The sequence below is a fragment of the Hemiscyllium ocellatum genome, chromosome 32 (assembly GCF_020745735.1).
Source record: "Hemiscyllium ocellatum isolate sHemOce1 chromosome 32, sHemOce1.pat.X.cur, whole genome shotgun sequence".
NCBI lineage: Eukaryota > Metazoa > Chordata > Chondrichthyes > Orectolobiformes > Hemiscylliidae > Hemiscyllium > Hemiscyllium ocellatum.
In genome coordinates, this window is record NC_083432.1 from 44,075,098 (window position 1) to 44,093,467 (window position 18,370).

Below are 18,370 nucleotides of genomic sequence, written 5' to 3' on the forward strand. Positions count from 1 at the left end.
TGTAAGGGCAATAATCTGATGAACACTGAAACATAGGAACAAGTGTCGGCACGGTGGCACAGTGGTTAGCACTGCTGCCTCACAGCGCCAGGGACCTGGGTTCAATTCCCACCTCAGGTGACTGACTGTGTGGAGTTTGCACGTTCTCCTCGTGTCTGCGTGGGTTTCCTCCGGGTGCTCTGGTTTCCTCCCACAGTCCAAAGATGTGCGGGTCAGGTGAATTGGCCATGCTAAATTGCCCGTAGTGTTAGGTAAGGGGTATGGGTGGGTTGCGCTTCGGCGGGTCGGTGTGGACTTGTTGGGCCGAAGGGCCTGTTTCCACACTGTAAGTAATCTAATCTAATCTAAAAAAAAAGTGTCAATCATTCAAGCCTCTCAAGCCAGCTCTGTGCTTTATGATTGATTTGGAAATCAACTCCAGTTTCCTATCTTCGATGCCAATACTTAACAAATCTTGATCAAGCTCAATCGTGAAGGCTCTAATTGTCCAGTATTCACATCATTTGGAGCAGTTAATTCTTGATTTCCACAAGTCTTTGTTTGGAAGCGAGTTTCCTGACTTTGCTCCTGAATGGACAGACGCTTGTTTTGTAATTAAGCTCCTGTGGTTTTGATTTCCCATCAGAGAAAATAGTTGATGCATATCTCCCTTGTCAAAACCTTTTAAAACTCTTGAAGCAGCTCATTCGGATCAATGCCTCAATTTGCAACATTAAAAAGAAATACAAGCCAAGTTTATGTAATCAGTTCTCATTTTAGTTAATTATAACCGGTTCCTACTTTTTGATAGGGATCCAGTGCATGGAACCCTAGAAACCAACATTATTGAAGCTTTTTGGTTGCTCCTCTGAAAATCTGGTACACCCTTCCTGAAGCACAGGTGCACAAAACCAAAGGTAAATGTGGATTGACCAAAAGTCTATACAACCTGGATCACCATGTGCTAGATCCCTATCAAAAAGTGGGAACCGGTTATAATTAACTAAAATCGGCACCTAAGGTTAAAACAAACCTCAAAAGGCTAAAATATCTTCTTTAATAATCTCCTCGAGGAACGTTTTATTTTATCTCCCGCTGAGTCTCTTGTCATAACTAGTTTGTTCCACCTGCAAAGTGTATTGAAACACTCCAGAGGCTGACTCATGTTTTACTCTTCAAACAAGGAGGCTCCACATTCCCTGGCTGGGAGCGCGATGACATCACCATGACCGAAGGGGCTGGAGTGCGAAAAGCGGTCAATAAAGTGAAAAAAAGAAATGAGCAGCCACACTGACTGGGTTCAGTGAGTCTGCCATTTCACCAGTTCCAGAAAACGGAATGATTCTGATGTATTCAAGTATTTTTCTTTTAAAGGACAGGGCATTTCTTTTGAGTAATATCGATTTCAGTAGATATAATTGCACAATCCTGGAACTTTTCAAAAAAAACAATTTTTTTTAAGTTGTGTAATCCCTAAAGCTCTTGCCTAATTGCTCCAGTACATCTGTGAGATATTAAAACCATGTGTTGAGATCAGTGGGCTAATTATAAATGGCATCGACTCTCAACTGGTTAAGGCAGGGAGCAGCTAAGCTCTGAAGACTAAGAATGTCCTGAGTTCAGTCCCTATTCCATGTTGAGTTTAATGATCCCAGTCATCCCGCTAACATAGGGAAATGAGTTGCTGTAGTATCTTTGGGGTAATATGCTGGAAAAACCTCTCTGTGTGCCTTTGACAGATCATTGTTCAGCACATGTTATACCTTCTGGGCTTTGGTGACTCCAATATTAGTTTTGACTCCAATATTAGTTTTGTTGCTGCTGTCTTTTCATTCTGCAAACCCACCCAATGACCTTTACATAGCCTCACAAATTAGGACAAATATGACCTATTTATGTAGGCCATAAATAATGAACAATTGCACTTTATTTTTTAAATATTCTTTTCCAGTCAGAAATATTTGCTTTTTTTGTCCATCCCTCATTGCCCATGAACTGGGTGTCTCACCAGGGTCATTTCAGAAAGCAGTTATGTGTCAACCACATTCTTGTGGGTCTGAAACTCATGTCTTAGTGAGTTTTGAAAAGATTTGTAGCTCAGGTTGAGGTTTTGGATGTAGGTTTGCTCGCTGAGCTGAAAGGTTCTTTCCAGACGTTTCGTTACCTTACTAGGTAACATCTTCAGTGGACCTCATTCGAAGCAATGCTGAAAATTCCTGCTTTCTATTTATATGTTTGGGTTTCTTTGGGTTGGTGATGTCATTTCCTGTGGTGATGTTGTTGCCAGTGGTAAAGTCACTTCCTGTTCCTTTGCTCAGGGAGTGGTAAATGGAGTCTAACTCGGTGTGCTTGTTGATGGAGTTCCAGTTGGACTACCATGCTTCTCGGAATTCTCATGCATGTCTTTGTTTGGCTTGCCCTAGGATGGATGTATTGTCCCAGTCGAAGTGGTGTCCTTCCTCATCCATGTGTGAGGATACCGTGAGAGAGAGTCATGTCTTTTTGTGGCTAGTTGGTGTTCATGTATCCTGGTGGCTAGTTTTCTGCCTGTTTGACCAATATATTGTTTGTTACAGTCCTTGCATGGTATTTTGTAAATGACTCATGTCTAAAGCAGACCAGCTAAGGGTGACAGATTTCACTCCCTAAAGGACATTAGTGAACCTGGTGGGTTTTCACAACAATTGATGGTAGCTTCACGGTCACTACTACTGAGAACATTGTGGTGTGATCTGAGACTGTGCTCCCACAGGAATAACCTGGATATTTGGATTAACTGGTAAGAGTCAGGAGATGAGGAAATTGGCAGGAAAAGGAGTATAATAATCCATTGACATTGTTGATTGACTCTATCCTCTTTAGAATAAAATGACCCCAATAACATTGATGTAGAGGTGCCAGTGTTGGACTGGGGTGGGCAAAGTCAGAAGTGACATGACACGGAGTTGTAGTCCATCAGGTTATAGGTTCACCTGACGAAGGAGCAGCACTCCGAAAGTTTGTGATTTCAAATAAACTTGGACCAGAACCTGATGTCATGTGACTTCTGACTTTGCCCAATAACATTGATCACTGTTATGCAATTGTTTTTGTTTAAAGTTTCATGGGATTTGGGTGTCACTGGCTAGGCAAACATTTGTTGCCTATCCCCAATTGCCCTCGCTAGGTCATTGCTGGGTCTGGAGCCACCTGTTGGGACAGACCTGGTAAAGATGGCATATTTCCTTCCCTAAAGGACATTAATGAACCAGGTGGGCTTTTGCAACAATCAGAGAGAGTTTCTTGGTCACCATCATTGGTACCGGCTTTACATCCCAGATTATTCCAATTCCATGGTGGGATACAAGCCATGGTCTCACAGCCTTAGCCTTGCCTCTGGACTATTAGTCCAATGACATTATCCTGCACCACCATCCCCCAATATGTCGCTGCAGTTTTGCAGTGATTTATTGTCAAGTTACGTTGAGGTAAGATATGTTGGGCAGTCAGGAGGAGTAAACCTTACTCCATTTCATTTATCAGTCAGTTCAACATCAGTGTTTAAGCATTCAGAGTAGCAACTCACAAACTGCAATATAAATATCAAAGGCACACTTGGATACTGTGAAGATTGAAGATTTATCTGGATGGGTTAGCTAAATTGAATTCTAAGCCTTTCATCTGTATTTATCATTTGATCTTTTAAACAGAACAATGCACCTTATTTCTCTCACAGTGATCTTACCAGGCAACAATTGTTAGGAATTAGAACATTTTTCTATCAAGTAAGAGTTACAATACTTCATCTGTCTAAATGTTATTATTCCTGTAATCAATTTTGATAATAACTTGGGTTTCACATTAAAAAGAATTAGTGTTAGATTAGAAGTCAAATCCCAGTGTGATAGAATTCTAATTTTGAGCTCTGTCCAAGTAAAATGGTAAGATTTCTGTCTGTTTTAATTGACTGCTGCTGCTTTTAAAAAGCCTTCACAGCTATAAAGAGAGAGTCACAATAATCTTGAGGGGTAGGAAACGGCCTATTTAAAGAATGCAACAAATATCTGAATATGCATAAATTACAATGTCATAAAACAATAAATACACAAAGGATAAAACTACCTTTTATAGTAATGTTAGAACTATAGATAGTTAAATAAGGAGTTCATCCTACTGTGGGGGTGGCATAGTGGTTAGAACTGCTACATCCCGACACCAGGGACCTGGATTTGACTCCAATAGACAATAGGTGCAGGAGTAGGCCATTCAGCCCTTCGAGCCTACACCGCCATTCAATATGATCATGGCTGATCATTCCTAATCAGTATCCTCTTCCTGCCTTATCTCCATAATCCTTGATTCCACAATCCTTGAGAGCTCTATCCAACTCTTTCTTAAATGAATCCAGAGACTGGGTGTCCACTGCCCTCTGGGGCAGAGCATTCCACACAGCCACCACTCTCTGGGTGAAGAAGTTTCTCCTCATCTCTGTCTTAAATGGTCTACCTCGTATTTTTAAGCTGTGTCCTCTAGTTCGGCACTCACCCATCGGCAGAAATATGTTTCCTGCTGCCAGAGTGTCCAATCCTTTCATAATCTTATATGTCTCAATCAGATCCCCTCTCAGTCTTCTAAACTCAAGGCTATATAAGCCCAGTCGCTTCAGACTCCAGCTTGAAGAGACTGTCTTGGTGGGATTTCCTGTGTGACTTTCCTCCCACAGCCCAAAGAGGTGCAGGCTGGGTGGATTCGCCATGGGAAATGTAGGGTGACAGAGTTACTCTGGGTGACATGCTCCTTGGAGGGCTGGTATGGACTTGCTGAATGGCCTGCTTTCACGCTATAGGGATTCTATGATTTTATTTCTTGTGTTACAGCCAGGTGAGGAGGAGTTATTCCTGTTTCCACTCCCAGCTCCCACCTTTGTTTGGTTGCTACAAATATCTTTTCTCACACACAGCTGTATGACACATCGCTGAAAACATATTGTCACTCAGTCAGAATTATGGAGTCAATTGCAAGGTTTTCTTGCGTGAATGAAAGAGGAATTTAATTGCTGACTATTTTTCAGAAAAAAAACACCAAATCCGACACATACACAAACACAGGTATAAAGTTTAAAAAATGGAAAGTGGCAAGTCCAGTAAGAAGATAAAATGTATGTAGTTTCAATATTTCTTGACACCTTGCATTGCGATAGCTGAGCCTGAGATCACTGCTGACTTATTGATGTCTAGTATCCTCAGCAGGACCTAAATATGTTTAGTCCTTGAGTTCTTAGTTGGAGATGTTTCTTTGCTTTGTTTTATCACTGGTGCTGGCTTTTGAGATGATGGGGAAAAATAAATAGGAAAAGAGAGAGAGTTTTCTACTCCTTGCTATTACCAACCCATTTTCCTTTATCTATGGCTCTGGCAAGGAACTGTGAAAACATGTTCATTTATACATTCACAAGTATGATTTCATTGTCTTTCTAAGCTCAATTGTTGCAGTCAAACTTTCATGAAACTTACCAGTCAGCTGTAAGTTGAAATAGAAGATGCGCATTTTTTGATTCCTAACTCAGTGACTCGTTTCAATGTCGTTAGATAAAATGGTAATTTTAGCTCAGACAATTTTGTTTATTCCAAATTAGATTCCTGAGCTTGCCTCAGTCTGTGGTCAGGTAACCACTGCAGCCATTGTAGTCTGTGAAGGTCTCAGGTGGTGGTAGTTTAAAATTGATTCTCCATATTTTACAACTATTGTGACCTTTGCAACAAATTCATTTGGACTTGTTCTCCATTCATCTTGCTAGAGTCATTGAGTCATAGAGATGTACAGCATGGAAACAGATCCTTCGGTCCAACCTGTACACGCCGACCAGATATCCCAACCCAATCTAGTCCCACTTGCCAGCACCCGGCCCATATCCCTCCAAACCCTTCCTATTCATATACCCATCCAAATGCCTCTTAAATGTTGCAATTGTACCAGCCTACACCACATCCTCTGGCAGCTCATTCCATACACATACCATCCTCTGTATGAAAAAGCTGCCCCTTAGGTCTCTTTTATATCTTTCCCTTCTCACTCTAAACCTATGCCCTCTAGTTCTGCACTCCCCGATCCCAGGGAAAAGACTTTGTCTATTCATCCTATCCATGCCTAGTTCTGCACTCCCCGATCCCAGGGAAAAGACTTTGTCTATTCATCCTATCCATGCCCCTCATAATTTTGTAAACCTCTATTAGGTTACCCCTCAGCCTCTGATGCTCCAGGAAAAACAGCCCCAGCCTGTTCAGCCTCTCTGTATAGCTCAAATCCTCCAACCCTGGCAATATCCTTGTAAATCTTTTCTGAACCCTTTCAAGTTTCACAATATCTTTCCGATAGGAAGGAGACCAGAATTGCACATAATATTCCAACAGTGGCCTAACCAATGTCTTGTACAGTCGCAACATGGCCTCCCAACTCCTGTATTCAATACTCTGACTAATAAAGGAAAGCATACCAAACGCCTTCTTCACTGTCCTATCTACCTGTGACTCCACTTTCAAGGAGCTATGAACCTGCACTCCAAGGTCTCTTTGTTCAGCAACACTCCCTAAGACCTTACCATTAAGCGTATAAGTCCTGCTAAGATTTGCTTTCCCAAAATGCAGCACCTCGCATTTATCTGAATTAAACTCCATCTGCCACTTCTCAGCCCATTGGCCCATCTGGTCCAGATCCTGTTGTAATCTGAGATAACCCTCTTCGCTGTCCACTACACCTCCAATTTTGGTGTAATCTACAAACTTACTAACTGTACCTCTTATGCTCACATCCAAATCATTATGTAAATGACAAAATGTAGAGGGTCCAGCACCGATCCTTGTGACACTCCACTGGTCACAGGCCTCCAGTCTGAAAAACAACCTTCCACCACCACCCTCTGTCTTCTACCTTTGAGCCAGTTCTGTGTCCAAATGGCTAGTTCTCCATGTTTTCCTTGAGATCTAACCTTGCTAATCAGTCTCCGATGGGGAACCTTGTCAAACGCTTTACTGAAGTCCATATAGATCACATCTACTGCTCTGCCCTCCTCAATCTTCTTTGTTACTTCTTCAAAAAACTCAATCAAGTTTGTGAGACATGATTTCCCACGCACAAAGCCATGTTGACTATCCCTAATCAGTCCTTGCCTTTCCAAATACATGTACATCCTGTCCCTCAGGATTCCCTCCAACAACTTGCCCACCACTGATGTCAGGCTCACCGAACTATAGTTCCCATTGTTGAACAATGTTAATTTCCAGTTCCACATCTTCAGTTATTTTTTCCTGTCCAGTCATGGCTTTCTTCAAGTCCATCCCCTTCCATGACATTTCCCATGGGAGCATACCTCTCGGACATTTTAAAAAATTAATCCCATTTGTCTCTTTGGGTCATTCAGCATTCATTATTCATTCCAAGTTGCCCAGTAAAGCTGACAGTTGTGGGCTACCTTCTTGAACCACTATTCATGATTTGATACAACAGTTAGATTTTCTGGGCTACATCAAAAGTCAAATACAGTAATGTTCGATTAGAATCCAATCTAGGCCAAAAGGGGTAAGAATATCTCACCTCCTTCCTTAAAAGATAATACCTTTTTGCTGGCAATTTGACAGCTTCATGATATTTTCACTGATACCAGTCTTCCAGTTCATTTCAAACTGAATTTAAATTCTAAAGCTGCTGTGGGATTTGCACTCAGTTTCCCTCAATTGCACATGTAACTGTGACTATCATACTCTCAATCTTGAGTATCTCCGCACAGTTCCTTTCAAGATTGAGGACAGTAGTTTTCAGTCTAATGCACAATGTTCCTCGATGCTGACTCTCACTGCAACTGTGGTATATATTGTGTAAATGCACATAATACAGTTAGAAACTAAATTGTAATGTATCACGAGGGAGCACTTCACAGCCACACATGGAAAAGCATGTCACGTCTAACTGAACCAGGAGGAGACAATCAGATGTAGTCTGATTTGGAGCTGCTGGTGTTGGACTGGGGTGTCCAAAGTTAAAATCAGACAACACCAGGTTATGGTCCAACAGGTTTATTTGGAAGCACTAGCTTTCCGAGCGCTGCTCCAACAGCTGATTGTCAACTAAGCGCTAGTGCTTCCAAATAAACCTGTTGGACTACAACCTAGTGTTGTGTGATTTTTAACTGATGTAGTCTGAACTGTTCTTATCAGCAGCCGGCAAGAATTAAACAGAGAGAGTTCTCTATGTCTAAGCTTGGAGGGCGAATGTTCAAACATCGCAGAGCACGCTTATCATCCTTTTTGTAATCTTTAGGGACTGCATTTGTCGTCCAATGGGACAAGGTCTTCCTGCCGGACCTGGAGGACATTGGAAGTTTCACCTTTCAGGCAATGTTGTGTCAAGAAGGCCGGATTGTTTTCAGCTACAAGGATGTGAGTATGTGAGGGATAAGCTGGAACGAGAAGCAACTTGCTCCACCCTGAAATATAAACCTGAAAAAAAAACTGATGAGATGGAATATGAGGAAAGCAAATCTAATTATACCTTGATTACAGTGGTTATTCTATTGACTAGCTTTTCATCAGTTCCTCATTATCTACTGCCAAGGAACAGAAGAAAGATCACCAACACTTCCTGTTTTTATCATAGAAAAACAGTCTTCTGACCCCAACAAGAAAACAATAGACCCTCACTTACTTAAAAAAACTTGTTAATATTCAAGATTGGAGGTGCCAGTGTTGATTGGGGTGTACAAAGTTAAAAATCACATAACACCAAGTTATAGTCCAACAGGTTTATTTGGAAGCTAGTGCTGGTGTTGTGTGATTTTTTTTTAACGCTATTTTTCAAACTTTTCTTAGTTCAGCGGAAGGGTTATTGAAATGCTAACCCTGTTTCTCTTCCCACAAGTGTTCCAGACCTGATGCATACAGTCTACAAAATACCCTGATCTATCCTTTCCAGTCCAATATGGATAAAGCTCACACTTGCTTACAGTGAACTTCATCTGCCACAGTTTTGCCTGTTCATTTATTCTAACAATAGTCAATCACCTTCATTTTTTATAATTCCACCTAACTTTGTGTCATCAGATAATTTGGGTACATGACGTTCTATGGGACTATAACCTCATTCAGAACTGATCACTGTGATTTGATTCATTACTTCACATGGAGACATTACTTCACGTGTAAAGAATTGTTATTAGCTTTGTTTAATAACTCTGCACTCCAGGAGCTGTTCTGTGGTTTTGAAATGAGAGAATTGTGATTGAAATGCTCAAACATTAATATGGATGGTTTATTCTAAAGAAGCTTGTAGAAGTGCTTATATACAGTTGCATTCTTAGTTTTTTTAAAAAAAATATTCTTTACAATAGAATAAAAGAAACAAAAGTCTTAAGTATTTTGTTTCCATGATAAAATGTACCGGAGATTGAAGTTTTAAGTCCACTGGGTTAGAATCAAGAGCTCCCAGACCCGGAGTAGAACAGGTTGGATATAAAGCAGCAAAGTCCTAAGATTTTATCTTGGGAGATAACAAGATAGAACACCCATCAGCATTAAAACAATGTCAAATTTGCACACATCGAAATATTCTGATATTCTGATTTAGCATTGGTCTAGCAGAATTAAGAACAGCACTTTGTCAAACCTTCAATCAAAACAAGAACACAAATGGGACTGAGAGACTTGGGTATTTGAGGGCTGGGTGTCAGGGAGAAGGGGTTGTTTACAGCTATTGGGAAGCAGGTCGATAATATAAAGGGAAGATCAACCTCACTCTCTCTTCAGGTGCCGTGCCTTGAAAAGGGCATTGGCAAGCATGGACTCCTGTGTTGGTCAACGGTTATGCTTGGGAAAATAATGCAAGAACCTCTGAAGATGGCAGTCCAGTAATCTATCCCATTCTCACCACTTGCCACTGGTGCATTTTGGAAGGATTTACAAGCCAATCCTCAACTTGTTGGCTTGTTTGTCAAATCCTGGAGTGGGACTTGTACACTACTAACTCAGAGTCAGATACGTTGCCATTGTACCAGAAGACCTTACAATTGAAGTCTTATCAATGTATCCCAGTGTCAGAGGAGAGGCACATTGCCTCCATAGAAAGCCTTTTCCCGTTTCCACATCTGACAGTTTAATTTATGGTTAGATTCCCACTCTGGATTCATGCTGAATTGGTACTGGATCCAGATTTTCACAAATCACTTTGCTGAGAACCCCAGAGTCAGCAGGAAGACCTAACCTGGTCCATCAATCTTGAAGGCTAAATCAACACAGAAGCTGAAGTGCGCAAACAACTACTCAATTTGAAATCCTTTTTATCATCAGCTTCTTTGTAGTAAACCTTTAGCGTGGAAACAATCGCTTGTTGAGTTGAGATTTATTTTAATGAGTCTTCCATCAATATTTTGCCAATCATTTGTTCTTTTCCTTGACAGTTCAACAGAGTTTCTGTTAACAATTCCATGATGAGAAACCTTCATTAGACACACACAGGCACATGCACGCACACATGCAAGGACAAAGTCCTGTAGATTGAAAGATGATAAAGTAAAAATCGGTGCTTGATCAAATATTGTTTCCAAATCCATTAAGTGACTGAATTTCAGGTATTTTCCTTAATCTCTGTTGCATCATCAGTATGGGGGAGAAAAAGCTGTAGCTTCATAGCTCCTTGGGTAAAGTGTCAGGGAAAACAGACTGGGAGCTTATGTAGAGGACACCAATGGATGGGCATTAATGTTACTCTTTAATCTGTTCTTCAGGTTCCAATAATTGTGACTCAGATAAATTCTGCGGAGCACCCTGTCAAAGTGGGGCTGTCTGATGCCTTCATGATAGACCACAAGGCACCGCACGTTCCTGGTAAGTAAACTGCCTTTCAAACCTGCTCAATAAGTTAATACAGCAAATGAAACCTAGACGCCAGAGTCAATTAGATTGACTGTCAATCAGCAAACTTTAGCAATGCCTCCATACACCCTCCCTTCGAGCTTTGTGAAGAAGTGTTTAACTGATGGTTCCTCCTACTGAGGAAACAGCCAGCCTTTTGGTGTAAGTACTTTGTGCACAGGTGGGAAGAGAAACAATTTGCATGTCTGTTGAACATTTAATGCAGTGTGTTCTCAGACACTGTGTAAGGTTTGTGTGAAAACAGGTATGCAGTACCAAAGGAAAAGGAAAAACTTGCAATTTCGTAGAGGGTCAGATTTGTGGCTAAAATGGCTTACTCTTGCTTTTAAATTGCTTTGAGGCTAGACCGCCAAAAGTAGGAAGTGAAAAGGTGGATTTTAAGGTGGATGTTGAAGTTGGCACGGTAGGTGGTGATGTGGGTGGGAGTCTTACAATGTTTTAGGAGGTGAAGATATTGTCACCACTGGGGGAAATCATCGAATCACAGACTCCCTGTAGTGTGGAAACAGGCTCTTCGGCCCAACAAGTCCTTACTGACTCTCCGAACAGTATCCCACCCAAACTCATTCCCCTACCCTATTACTCTACAGTTACCCCTGACTAATGCACTTCACCTATACATCCCTGAACACTATGGATAATTTAACTTGGCCAATTCACCTAAACTGCACATCTTTGGATTGTGGGAGGAAACCGGAGCACCTGGTTTGGGATGTTGGGGCCAGAGGCAGCGGATTGGAGTGATGTAGGGAGGGGATGGTACTGGAGGAGGTTACTGAGAGAAAAACAATTGAAACAAGAAGCAATCTAAACACAAGAATGTCCATTTAAGGCCATGGAACTGGGAACAAGGGTGGTATGATTCGAAATTGGTGTATGATAGAGTTACAGCAACAAAGCTTTGGGAAAGCTAAAGTTTCAGGTGGTTCTAGGATGCAAGAATGTGAGAGGAGTGACGTGGGGAGCATGGAGGAGCAGAAACGACAGGCATTTTGTTTTTGATGTACACCCTTGCATTATAGATTTGCAGCTCCAAGTGGAAGCACTTCCATTAACCATACAAGTTTCTAGTTTTAAGACCTTTTTCTTCCTCAAACGTTAAATTGCTGTTTATTAGGTAAGTAGACCTGTAAGGGGCAGACAGTATAACTGATGATCTGCAGGGTGAGATAAAATGGACTGAAATGCTGTTCCCCTCCAAAAGGGAATTTTAAAGATTGGATCTTCTGCAAATATGTTCGATATCTCTTTCCTGGTGATCTCTGGGTTTGGCAAGGTAAGGAGCACAATGCAGGATTGTGAAGACTATTAATTCAGTTAGGGACAGAGCTCCAGGATTTTAACCCTACAATGAATAAAAGGAGGCACTATATATTCAAGTCAAGATGGCTTGTGACTTTTGGAGGAACTTTCTGGTTGTTGATGTTCTTGTCCTTCTATGTGCTAAAGGGCTTGTGAGAAAAACCTTGATGAGTTCCTGCAGTGCCACCTTGCAGATGGTAAACGATGCAGTCTTGATGTGCCAGTGGTGAAGGGAGTGAATGATTAAGGTGGTGGGTAGGAGTTCAATCAAGTTGGCTACCTTTGTTCTGGGTGCTGTTGGATCCATGCTAGTGGAAATTATTGCATCACAAATCTTGTGCCTTGTAGATTGTGGCAGGCTTTGAGAAGTTCAGAGGTCAGTCGCTTTTCCAGATCTCGTGTTGATTTAGTTTTCTATTGCGTATCTGTGCTCATCATTTTCTATCATTTTCTTATATGTTCACGGTGGATACCATTCTCTCTCAGGTAAGGAACTCCTGTTTGATCATGTGTTGGCCTCTCCCCACTTTCTTGATACCTCATGCTAAAGGTCAACCTAGAAAAATATTACAAGTAGGAAACAATTGAATTGAAATCTCGTTCTCCAGAAGAAGTTGCTGTACCTTTTGTGCAGTGAGACTTTGCTGGTTTATTGGTTTTTAAGACCTTTCTGATGAAATGTGCCTCGTAACAATCATCTTATAGAAAGTGTCTTGTTGAAAAACAATTCCATTATCTTAATTTGCTTTCTTTGGCAAGCTTCCTTTGTGACCCAGTTATTTGCACATTCTCTGTTAATCAACAGGGTGGCTTTAGACTGCTCCCAGTTTGCAGCCGTCAGCATTTTCCTTATCCCTTGGCATGACATGTTGTTTTTATTTTCCCTGTCTGACCATAACATTTGAGATGCATTAAAGTCAGCTTTTATTGCTTTAGACCCATTGCAAATTGTGAGTGCTGCCAGAGAACAAAGTAACCCAGACCAGACTGATGGGTCACATTAAGCTTGAAATACTTTTGCAGAGAAAATTCTTCATTTCAGGGTATTAAGATATTATCTCTGAAGTTTACAATCTTTAAGAAACATTGTACTGTTGTTTATTTTGAGTTGACTTGAATTGCATCCTGCCACTATACCGAGGAATTGGCCCATCAATAATCACATCCTGCTCATTAAACTCCAAATTTCTTAAAGACAGTGTTGGGGTGGTGTGGGGTTTTTGTATTGCCATAGTCTTACCAGACCATAGGGGCTGCTCTCACATTAGAGAGAAGCGACTGGTGGTGATTTAACCTGAGGGCCACCAGACCTCAGGTGAGGGAAGAGGTTGAGAAGGAGAGTCCGTTGTGGTAATCTCAAACTGGTGATAGGAATTGAACATTGGCATCACACTGCTCTGTAAACCAACAATCCAGCCAACTGAGTTGAACCGATTCCTGGTGGTGGGGGGAAGCCACTTTTGCGTTGCACTCCTTCAGAGGATTGGACCCAGCCGAGGATAGACAACACTGGGCAAGAGAGATCTCAAAGTCTTGAATACCGATGGCTTTTGTTGATTGTGGGCTGGTGAAAAGGAATTTGGAAACAGTCAAGATCAAAGAAATTGGTCACTTTACTATATTTTACGCATACTTATATATGTATGAATACTGGTAGACTCGTAGACAACGCATTAAAAAGGAAAATGGATTGAACAATTCAGTTTACACGAGGCAGAGATCATTCAACTGCTCCTGCCCCAGTGAAGCAAAAAGGGAATCATGGTTGTAACCCTTTTGTGAAGCTGCCATCAGTTGTGCCTTATCGAGATTCCTGATCAGGAACGATTGTGATAGGATTGTGTTTACATCCTTGAATTTTGATTTCCATAATTGAAAAGCTTCCAACCAAAAATAGCCAGGCACAGTGGCTAGCACTGCTGCCTCACAGCACTGGGGACCTGGGTTCAATCCCAGCCTTGGGCGGCTGTCTGTGTGGAGTTTGCATGTTCTCCTTGTGACTGTGTGGGTTTTCTCTGGGTGCTCTAGTTTCCTCTCCATGGTCCAACAATGAGGTCAGAAGTCATGTGACACCAGGTTACAGCCCAGTAGGCTTTTTTTAAAATCACCAGCTTTCAGAATGCTGCTCCTTTGTCAAGAGGAGCATGTAATTTATAGGTGAAAGAGATCAAAAGATCATACAAATGGAGTGTCAACAGGCCAAACAATAACGATAAAGTGAGGTTTGCAGATTCTGGAGATCAGAGTCGAGAGTGTGGAACTGGAAAAGCGCAGCAGGTCAGGCAGCATCTGAGGAGCAGGAGAATTGACGTTCGGGCAAAAGCCCTTCATTAGGAGGGAGGGGGTGGGGAGGAAGTTAACCGATCCTATTGTATTCGCACCCCACTCCCCTCCCATTTATCTGTCCACCCCCCTCGGCTCATAAGTTTCATTCCTGATGAAGGGCTTTTGCCCGAAGCATCAATTCTCCAGCTCCTCGATGCTGCCTGACCTGCTGTGCTTTTCCAGCACCACATTCTCGAGGCTAAATAATAAGCCTCTGCAGGTGATCGAAGGTGTCAGATGGTGTGAATAAAGTGTCAACAGCTGTACAGCAAGTGAAGGGATGATGTATAATCTGATTAATTGAGGCAGAGACATAATTACAAAAATAAGGTGGTGCTGAAAGCAAACCATATGGCTGGAATGACATGATAGGTCTAAGAGTCACATGCTCAGGGTCATACCTAAGTAGTGAGTAATCCAAAACTGTACAAACTAATTAAGATAGAGATCATAACAAGTTATCAAAGTGATGCTGCTAAAATGAGACAGTGAGGAAGATTTGACAGATCCAGAACAGTGTGCCTGGGTCACATGTGACGTGGTGGCTCAGTGGTTAGCACTGCTACCTCACGGCGCCAGGGACCCAGGTTTGATTCTGGCCTCAGGTGACTATCTGTGTTTGCACATACTCCCATTTCTGTGTGGGTTTCCTCTGGGTGCTCCAGTTTACTCCCACAATCCAAAGATGTGCAGATTAGTGTTTAGGGATGTGTGGGTCAGGTACATTAGGGCCAGGGAAAGGTGGGGTACTCTTCAGAGGGTCGGTGTTGACTTGTGTCCATAGAATCCAAGGGGATTCTATGGTCACAGTTGAGACTATTTTCATGGATACAGAACTTGGCTATCAGTTTCTGCTCGGCGATTCTCCACTCCCACCTCCCTCTGCTGTTAACATTCTGTTTTACATATGAAAGTTGGTGATTGTGGGGTTTTCTCCAATTGAAAATTGCACATGTGTTATGTTATTATGACCTTGTGTTGGGGGCTGGTCAACTGATTGCCTTCTCTGCCTCTATTTGTTTGGCTGTGACATTTCCTCCAGATAAGATTTCACTGCAAGTTGGTTTTAGATGGCCCAGTCTTGACTTGACTTGACTTGCCAACTGGCTGCCCTGTCATTACAATTTGGTACATCCCCTGCCAATTTGAAACGGGGCCATGTGAATCCGATTTAATTGCTGGTCTCTACAGTGTTTTTCTCCCCCAGTTGGGTTGGATATAGCTGCAGTACAGAGTCCTCTGCACCCTGCTTTCAGATCCTTGCCACTCTCACCCCTCACTATTTCTGTATCCTCTGACAGAACAGCCATCTGAAATCCTCTCATCCCAGCCCTCCAATCATAATCACTCCACCATTAGTGGCTGCGCTATCAACGGCCTATGAGTCAAGTTCTTGAATTTTGTTCCCGAAGGACTCAGTGTTCTTATCTCACTTGTCCAAATGTCTCATTTTGTGTCTGCATCTAACATTTTGTATGATAATGTTCCTGTGAAAGACCATTTTACTGTGCAAGGTTACCATATAAATACAGATAATTAGAAGTAAAGTCAGCAATGACTCCTGCCTAGAGAGTGTCTGATGGCCTCTGCTCAAACAAGTGTGGGGCAATTTTATCGTGTCAACAGGAAGTGGTCTGGAATGAGGTGTCAACATCATTTGTCCATTTCCATTGGTTTTCTAACGGGAGTGTAATGTTCTGCAAGTTGTTAAATTTGTGGGTGGGAATAAGATCACATTCCATTGTAATGATATCTGCAATCATGTAGCTTTGTTGACAGTTAAGGTTGCACATGAAGAATTTTCACTTAAGTGAGGTTCCATGGGATGGTTGCTACTATAAGGATTCAGGATAGACCATTTAGGATGGAAATGAGGAGACTTTTTTTCACCCAAAGAGTGATGCGCCTGTGGAATTCATTAGTAGATGCCAAAACATTGAATGTATTCAAGAGGCAGCTAGATATAGCACGTGGGAGTAAATGGGATCAGAGGTTATGGTGAGAAAGCAGGATTAGGCTGTTGAGTTGGATGATCAGCCATGGTCATGCGAATGGTGGACCAGGCTCAGAGGGCCGAATGGTCTCCTCCTGTCCCTATCTTCTATGTTTTTATGAATGACCTTATCTCCATTCTAAGCATGTGCCTTTAGGAAAACAAAACTGGAAATTAACTGGGTGGGGTTCAAAAAGATCAGCTTCTGAGTTATTTTTATTTATTTATAGAATATTGTAGTTGCTGATAACTACACTTATTATTGTCCATCCCTAATTGCCCTGGAGAATGTGATGTTAAATTGCCTCGTTGAACCGCAGCATTCCTTGTGATGTGGATATATTCATGGTGCTTTTGGGAAGGGCGTTCCAACATTTTCCTCCAACAATAATGAGGGGATGACATAAATTTCCGAGTCATTAATTTTCAAATTTTAATAATTAAACTGTAGTGTTTTTTTCAATAGTTTGGCAATCCGAGATATATTCACTAGCAATCCTTCCATCCAACGCTGCTTAATTGAATAGATTTTGATATTATTTTACTTATCTGTCCAAAGCACAGAATACGAGCACTCAGAGAATTGTAAGCTCTTATTTCTCAAAAATAGAAGGCTTAGAGAAGAGTTTGGAATTGGCGTACTCCTTTGAGTCCGCTGCCATTGTCCCTGTAGGCAGTGAAGTTTGGATGATGCTATTGAGGAAGGTAAGGTTAGCTCATTTCCCTTCAACCTAATGTTTAAATCGTCAAAATGCAAAAGAGATTCAGCTTCAGTGACCCACTGCCAAAGATCAGAATGTTCTTCTATTAAATTAAGGCATTCAGCAAATTTTAAATTCTAATCACTGAGCATGTTGTAGCCAAATAAAAACCATGGTTTGTCTCCAAATCATTTACTGGTGTTGGATTGATCCAGGACAGAAGGAAATCATTTTGATCCATTGAGCCCAAAGTTGAACATTTTCACCGTGGACTGTTTTAAAATTTTAATTTTTTTTTAACTTGATATTCAAATCCTCCTCATTTTTTACAATTTCAGCCAATTAATGATACCTTCATGTGTAAATGTCTCAAGCATGCAATTAAATCACCTGAAATCAAGCCTACTCTTTGCCTCCTGTTACTGCTACATTCTTTTCAGTTGGACATGTGGGGTGATACCAAGCAACTGGAATGCAGCAGTGAATGGGTGCAGGGCAGTATAAAACTCTCCATGCACACGTGCTACAAAACATGAGGCTGGAAATGTTCCAGAGGAATACATCTGACAATTTACTTCCCTACACAACCAACTCCCCCCCACTTTTCACCCTCCCTCCCTCACCCGTCAGATGGACTGACAGGCTCCCTGTTCTCTCCGGTGGTAAAACCAATGACTGCAGATGCAGGAAACCAGATTCTGGATTAGTGGTGCTGGAACAGCACAGCAGCATCCAAAGAGCAGCGAAATCGACGTTTCAGGCAAAAGCCTTTCATCAGGAATAAAATTATTCCTGATGAAGGGCTTTTGCCTGAAACATCGATTTCAATGCTCCTTGGATGCTGCTGTGCTCTTCCAGCACCACTAATCCATCCCTGTTCTCTCTGTTGAGGTGTAATTCCCCAAACTGGATTGTCTTCTTCATGTGGGTAACCTTCCAATATGATAAACTTCTCAATGGGGCATCAATGATCCCAGGTGTCTAGCCAGGTCAGAGTTAGGGTAACTGCAGGGTTCCCTGCCCGGTATGTATTCCTCCTCAGTAATCCCAAAGCAGCTTGACTGCATGTTCACCTCATTGTTCTTAGTTTTCACACTGCAACACTGCACTATGTCAGTTTTTCCCATTCAACAAAACTGAGTGTGTTTCAAAAGTAACCCATTGATGCAAAA

The 18,370-nt window shown here is 41.7% G+C and overlaps 1 protein-coding gene across 1 annotated transcript in view; it reads left to right on the forward strand.

Moving 5' to 3' along the window:
* The window catches only part of LOC132830767 (plexin domain-containing protein 1-like), a 288,265-nt gene that overhangs the window by 144,081 nt on the left and 125,814 nt on the right, over nucleotides 1-18,370 (forward strand). The window contains exons 6-7 of the mRNA XM_060848606.1: nucleotides 8,272-8,390; nucleotides 10,730-10,829. Of these exons, the coding sequence (XP_060704589.1) occupies nucleotides 8,272-8,390; nucleotides 10,730-10,829 (219 nt within the window). The remainder of the gene's footprint in view (nucleotides 1-8,271; nucleotides 8,391-10,729; nucleotides 10,830-18,370) is intronic.